Source organism: Piliocolobus tephrosceles, chromosome 2 (assembly GCF_002776525.5).
Source record: "Piliocolobus tephrosceles isolate RC106 chromosome 2, ASM277652v3, whole genome shotgun sequence".
NCBI classification, from domain to species: Eukaryota; Metazoa; Chordata; class Mammalia; order Primates; family Cercopithecidae; genus Piliocolobus; species Piliocolobus tephrosceles.
In genome coordinates, this window is record NC_045435.1 from 92,302,425 (window position 1) to 92,310,039 (window position 7,615).

The 7,615-nt window shown below is 36.8% G+C and overlaps 1 protein-coding gene across 5 annotated transcripts in view; it reads right to left on the minus strand.

The window, feature by feature from the left end:
• TCAIM (T cell activation inhibitor, mitochondrial) overlaps window positions 1–7,615 on the minus strand; it is a 70,945-nt gene that overhangs the window by 44,395 nt on the left and 18,935 nt on the right. For all 5 annotated transcript variants that reach the window (XM_023231380.1, XM_023231379.1, XM_023231382.1 and 2 more), the window contains one exon: window positions 3,794–3,947. In XM_023231380.1, the coding sequence (XP_023087148.1) occupies window positions 3,794–3,947 (154 nt within the window). The remainder of the gene's footprint in view (window positions 1–3,793; window positions 3,948–7,615) is intronic.

The window sequence follows — 7,615 nt, forward strand, 5'->3', positions numbered from 1 at the left end:
TGACAGACACCACAATTTAAATCATTCTCACAGATACACATTCTGCTTGCCACAGATACACATTCTGCTTGCCACACCAACTTACGAGATCCAGAACATGCCAACTAAGAAATACTTTTTTTTTAGTTCAATAATTTCAGGAAACTTAGAACTACTGGCAAGGGAATTATTCTAGTCAGTGAAGGAGGAAAGGAAAACCCAAACTGCTACATTGGAGGTTAAGAAAAAATAGCTCATCCTCAGAAGTGCACAGTCAAGGAGTAAATCTGTTTCTATCTCAATTTATCAGCTTCATTATTTAATCCAACATAAGAGTTACTATATAGTGAGGACTGCCTGTACCACACTGCAAATATCCTTTACTGGTTCCTCAGGATACATTCCAAGAAGAATTTTGTGGCTTTGGGGAGAGAATGCCAAGCTGCAGAGTTTGTAGAGTTTGCACTAATTTATATACCCATCAATAATGTGGGAAAATGTATTTTTACCATTCATTGGTATTACTAGCAAAAAAAGAAAAAAATTAATGGGCAAAATATACTACTTAATTATTTCAGTTTGCGTTTGAATACTGAGGCTAAAGATTTTTTTTTTTTTGAGACAGGGTCTCACTCTGTCACCATGCTGGAGTGCAGTGGTGCCTACTATCTTGCCTCACTGTAACCTCTGCCCCCTGGGCTCAGGTGATTCTCCTACCTTAGGCTCTCAAGTAGCTGGGACTACAGGCACGTGTCACCACGCCTGGTTAATTTTTTGTATTTTTAGTAGAGACACAGAGTTTCACTATGTTGCCCAGGCTGGTCTGGAACTCCTGGACTCGAGCAATTTGCCTGCCTCGGCCTCTCAGAGTGCTGGGATTATAAGTGTGAGCCACCATGCATGGCCTAAAGATTTTTATATACTTAACTGACATTTATATGTGTTATTTCTTGAACTGTCTATTCATTGTCCATTTTTGGAATGGAGCTACTCTGGTTCATTTTTAATTTGTAAAAACTCTTTATGTATTAGCATCATCTTTTTGTCATATATGCTATATCTTTTCTCCCATTTCTAGTTTAATTTTTTCTGTACTTTTACTTTTTTTTTTTTTAATGACAGTCTCGGCCAGGTGCAGTGGCTCATGCCTGTAACACTAGCATTTTGGGAGGCCGAGGTGGGCGGATCACGAGATGAAGAGATCAAGACCATCCTAGCCAACATGGTGAAACCCTGTCTCTACTAAAACTACAAAAATTAGCTGGGCGTGGTGCCGCGTGCCTGTAGTCCCAGCTACTCAGGAGGCTGAGGCAGAAGAATCGCTTGAACCTGGGAGTTCAAGCAGTGAGCCAAGATTGCTACACTGGACTCCAGCCTGGTGACAGAGCAAGACTCCGTCTCAAAAAAAAAAAAAAAAAAAAACCACAAAAACAAACAAAAAAAAACAGTCTTGCTGTCTTGTCCAGTTGTCCAGGCTAGCCTCAAACTCCTGGGTTCAAGTGATTCTCCCACTTCAGTCTTCTGTGTAGCTGGGAGTACAGGCTTGTGTCATCATGACCAGCTTTAAGCTATTTTTGTTTAAGAAATCATTCAAAGTTAACCATTAACTGAAAGTAAAGGATTCTGTTTTTACTCAGCCAGAGCTGGCTACAGCTACTTGTCTTAGCATTAATTCACAGAAAGCTCTTAGTAAATCTCTAACTTGTTTTAAAATTTATTCTAATAACAACATTTACTTCCTCATGAACCACCAAAAAGATATGGAGCTGAAGAACTAATTTCAGCCTTTAAGGATTTCAATGTATTAATAATGCTAAAGGCTCATTAAATTTCAGTAATGAAAATCACTAGTAAACATTTTACCTTATTACCATCTTAATTATCCAAAGCTGATTAATGATTTCTAGTGTTCTAGAAATAAAAATTTTTTAAAAACCTACTTGATTTTGATTTCATAATCAGGTAAACATGTTACAGAAGTAAAAACGTTTTAAATCTTTGTTATAAAGGCAAAAGGAAAAATGATTAATTACAGTATTTTAAAAGAAGAATTAATAGATAATGTGGTATACAAATCAAAACACTGGACTAGGAATAAGGAGACATTAGTTCTAGTACCAGCTCTGTCCCTAATTTGCTGTGTGAAACTTTCTAAGATTTCCACTAAGCTTTTAAATTCAATTTACTAACTCCATGTATATTCAATATTTAAGACAAATCCAGCTGATGGTGGTAGTAGAAGCAGTAGTTGTAGCTGTAGGAATGAACTTGACTCTCTTAACCACATACAAATAAAAACAGATTGATGATAATATTTTTATTTTAACAACTATAAAGGACATAATCTACCTCTAAAAATTCCATCTGTCCTCCTGGAGAAATCATGAAACCTAAGTAGACCACTATATATTAAGTGAGACGTTATTTAATTCCTAGCCTAATCTTGACCCTAACAGGAGCATGTATCTATTAAAAGTATTTATGAGTATTTGATTTTACACTAGTAACAATGTATCTCAGTTGCTTGAGACTCATGGCCAAGAACAGCACATTCACAATGTATATAAACTTTCAAATAGAATTGTGTCACTTAGCGTGATCAACATGCTTATTATTCATTATTTACAGCATTCTTCAGTACAGCTGTTCCTTCACAAAAGGGCTATGAGTTGACTTTCTGCCTTTAAATATTGAAGAATAGGGCTATTTTTAATAAAACTCTACGTCAGAGGTAAATGGAGAAACTGCCAAGAAAAGGAATTTGTGACTCCTGATCTCCCATATTCAATTATGAGAAAATAAAAGGTAAAAGATCGTATACTATCAAATACTAGTCCCTGGAGAGACTGGGTGAGGCGTTGTCTTCAATATACTTCAGGATTCTTCAGATCAAGCTCTTCCTCCTTCCATTTGAGGTCCTGAGAGCCAGGGGAGGGTGAGGTGTAAATTAGGGATCTTCCATGTGAGTGGGCTCTACACAGTTCTCCAGCTCTTTCATTTTAATAAATGAACACCCAAAAGTTAAAGGTCACACAGCTAGGTCACTGGCAGAGCTAGAAACAGATTTTAGATCTCAAAGACCTATCAAATTCTGAGTTTTATAGCAGTTTGTTTCAAAAAAAATTACAGTGTATCCTGTTTTAGCCTTAAGTCACAGAAAGCACTGACTCTTTAAATTGTCTTAAGTTCATACTAAAAATATAGTTATTTCCTCAAGGATCATCAAAAGCATGTATAATTAGAGAAATGATAGGCCTTTAGTGACCTTAACCTAAATATTTGTCCTTAATTTTAAATATGGAAAAGCAGTGACAAAAGGTAGTGAAAAGGTGGCTGTCTACTAAGATCAATTGGATTTTAGAAGCAGCATAAGGTTGGAGTTAAAAGACCTGGGTTCAAGACTTATATTCTTTCTCTCTGGTCTTGGGAAAGGCACTGAACATCACTAAGTTACAACTGGGTAAATATTTCCAGCTTCAGAGTATTCAGAGGACTAAATAAGAGAATGCAAGCTGTAGTTTTTAGAAATACGTATTGTTTGGACATGTTTAACACTTAAAATAACACTGAACTGGGAAGGGGACAAATAGGAACACTTTAGTTTCAGAAACAAAAAAGTTTAAACATGTAAAAAAATCACTTGTTCGAACATATGCAGCTAGGAATAGAATCTAATTCTAGGAAAACAATCAATTAAATGCTATTATTTTTCTATCACCAAAGTTTTGATCCAAAGGTATTCTGACAATGTCAAAATTAATGAACATACTTAACATGAAGCTTGCAAGGGACATACCAGAAATAAAAAACGTACCGGAAGTACTAAAAGGTTCCTGGCCATCAGAGGAACTCTGGTCTGTTTCTCTTACATAAAATGTAAGCTGAGTTGGTTTCAAAGACTTGAAGCCTGGTTTCTGGAGGTTTTCTAAGTAGACACTTAACCTTTTAAGAGAATTTTCATTGATTTCCTGGAAAAAAACATTAAGGGCATTTACATACAAAATAGAACAAGGAAATATCAGAAATGATATCTATCTAACCTTTTAAACACATTGAGAGTATTAAATAATTTAGTATTTAAAAATGTTGGGATTTCATAGCTCTTTGGATCTACATCTCACAACATGTAACAGAATGATCTCCATATGGATAAGACGTAAAAAGATGTAACTATATAAGTAATAGAAGAAAACATGGTTGAATTCTTTTATAACCTAAATGTGGAAAATGCCAATGACTAAATATCCCAAAGTAATAAATGATAGTTTAATTTATTCTAATATGATGTTCTTAGCCACATGAGTCCTGTACGCAAGTGTGGGATATTTATTGCCAGTGTAAGACTAAATCTTCATTATTTTTTGATAAATATTTCTATTTTTGCTGAAAAGTAACACAAGAAGGCTGGACGTGGTGGCTCATGTCTATAATCCCAGCACTTTTTGGGAGGCTGAGGTGGGCAGACTGCCTGAACTCAGGAGTTTGAGAACAGCCCGGGCAACATGGTGAAACCCCGACTCTACAAAAAATACAAAAATTAGTTGGGCATGGTGGCACATGCTTGTGGTCCCAGCTACTCAGGAGGTTGAGGTAGGAGGATCACCTGACACCAGGAGTCTGAGGCTGCAGTGAGCCCCTTGATAGTGCCACCACGCTCCCCGTCTGGGTGACAGAGCAAGACACTGTCTCCAAAATCTTAAAAAAAAAAAAAAGATTATGTATAGGAAGTGAATAGGAATTGGGTAAAGGAAACAGGAATATAGGAATGAGACTTCTCATTAAACTTTGTATTTAGTTTTGATTTTTTTTTGGAAAACTACAAATGTTTTGCAGATTTTTAAATTAAATTAAAGAGGATTAAAAAAAAAACCCAAAAATCTGGTGCATTACTGTGAAACTCTGGACTTTGAGTTCGATGCTATGAATAGATGGGACTTTAAGCCAGTCTTCCTAAGAAAAGGGGCAAGGGTCTTCTCTAATAGTGGGAAGAAGACTGAACTGAACATGTGATGGCAAAAAGAGTGACAAGAAGAGTGAACAGCCTTCATGGAGCTTGCATTTTAGTGAGGGGAGAAAAATAAACAACAAACCTAATAAATAAGGAAATAGGGTACATGGAAAGGAAAAAAAAAACAAGAAGTACTGCAGGGTAAAAGGGGGAGGGAATGCTAGGAAGTAAAGCAGAGATGGCAATTTAAAATAGGGTAGTTTTAAAAACAAAACAAACACAAGTAATAGTGCAATCTGGGAGAGCCTCACTGAAAGGTGACACTTCAGTGAGAAAGTAAAGGACAAGCCATATCTGGGATATCTGGGAAAAGGATACTCTAAGCACAGGCAGCAGCTAGGGCAAGGGCTTGATACAAAGGAGGAGTCAATAAATACACGTTTAAAGATAACATGAAAATGTAAATTTATCAGAACCATTAAACTCTAGGCACATTGTGTCAGGGGTCCCCAAGACCACTCTCGGGTTCAATAATTTACTAGAAGGATTCACGTAACTCAGACAAGCTGTTTTATTCACCATTATGGTTTATTATAACAAAAGAATGGAAATTAAAACCAGCAAAGGGAAAAGGTGCATAGAACAGAATAAGGAGAGACCAGGTGCAAGCTTCCAGTTGTCATTTCACAATGGAGTTTTATAGACAGTGCTTAATCCCCCCAGCAATGGTGTATGACAATACGTGAAAAGTGTTGCCAACCAGGGAAGCTCATCCAAGTCTGGATGTCCAGAGTTTTACTGGTGGTCAGACAGGTAAGCATTTAGTGCTTATGTGACTCACTTTAGCTATTCAGTCTCAGCTCCCTAAATCCCCCAGGTCAAATGAATACAGTGCAGTCCAGGGTCTTAGACACAGGAAAACAGGTATTCACTATAAATCATATTGTTAGCATAAACTGTCTATCTGGCATGGTCTAACGCCTCAGGCAAACAGAAACATTCCTATCAGGTGGGATATTCCAGGGGCTCAGAGCTCATTTTCCAGGAGCCAAAGTTCAGCACTGAGGTCAGACCTTTCTTTGGAATGTGCAAGGTTTAAGCAACCCAAGCTTGCTGAGTTAACCCTTTACCACACGTAGAATTTTCTGTTGTTTGTTTTTTAAATTTACGACAGGAGGTCTCACTATGTTGCCCAGGCTTGAATTCCTGGGCTCAAGTAATCCTCCTGCCTCAGCCTCCCTACTAGCTGGGACTACAGGTTTGCCACCACGCCCTGCTGCATACAGAAGTCTTAATTTAAAAAAATACATTGGTAGAATAACATTAAAGTATTACTAAGCTTGATTTTTCTATACATGTTGAATTTAAAAACTTTAAATTATTAATGCATCCCCAAGGTAATGAATATTTTTCTGTTGACTCAATTTACTGATTACTTTGAAAAGTTCTGACTTTGAGTAGCCAACATAAGTATCAAATATCACAATCAGAATATTTTCCTAAAAGCAAAAAAGCAAAATAGATTTTGCATTGCAAGTAGAAAAAAATAACAATGTCCTAATTTTCAAGATTTCAAGTTCCTTTTCATACTAAACTAGATATCAGTGTTAATGAAAATAGAAGGAGCCAATGAAGTAATTCCAAAGCACGTGGCTTTGTAATATATAGTAGTCCCTTGGTATCCATAGGCGATTGGTTCCAGGACCTCCTGTGGATACCGAAATCCACGAATGCTCAAGTCTCTCATATAAAATAGTGTAGTATTTGCAAATAACCTCTCATTATTTGCAAATAATGACAAGAAAGAGAAGTCTGTTCATGTGTAGTACAGATGTATTTTTTTTCCCCTAATATTTTCAGTCTGAGGTTGGTTGAATTCATGGGTGTAAAACCCACGGATATGAAGGACTGACTGAATTTTCTAATGTTAAAATATATTGACTGTCTTAACTACATCTACCATAAGCCATTTTTCGTATCAGTTTGTATTCCTGGAGCACACATTAATTGATGTTGTAGGGGAGTGGTCCAGCAGCATACATCATAAGGAAAAATCACTAGGGCATTGAAAACTCTTCCATGTATCAACCTTAAAAAAAAAAAGAGAGAGCCTGCTTTTGATCTATTCAGGGATTCAACTTCTTTCTGGTTTAGTCTTGGGAGAGTGTATGTGTCCAGGAATTTATCCATTTCTTCTAGGTTTTCTAGTTTATTTGTGTAGAGGTGTTTATAGTATTCTCTGATGGTAGTTTGTATTTCTGTGGGGTCGGTGGTGATATCCCCTTTATCATTTTTTTTGCGTCTCTGAGCCTACCAACCAAAAAAAGTCCAGGACCAGATGGATTCACAGCTGAATTCCACCAGAGGTACGAGGAGGAGCTGGTACTATTCCTTCTGAAACTATTCCAATCAATAGAAAAAGAGGGAATCCTCCCTAACTCATTTTATGAGGCCAACATCATCCTGATACCAAAGCCTGGCAGAAACACAACAAAAAAAGAGAATTTTAGACCAATATCCCTGATGAACATTGATGCAAAAATCCTCAATAAAATACTGGCAAACTGAATCCAGCAGCACATCAAAAAGCTTATCCACCATGATCAAGTGGGCTTCATCCCTGGGATGCAAGGCTGGTTCAACATATGCAAATCAATAAACGTAATCCAGCATATAAACAGAACCAAA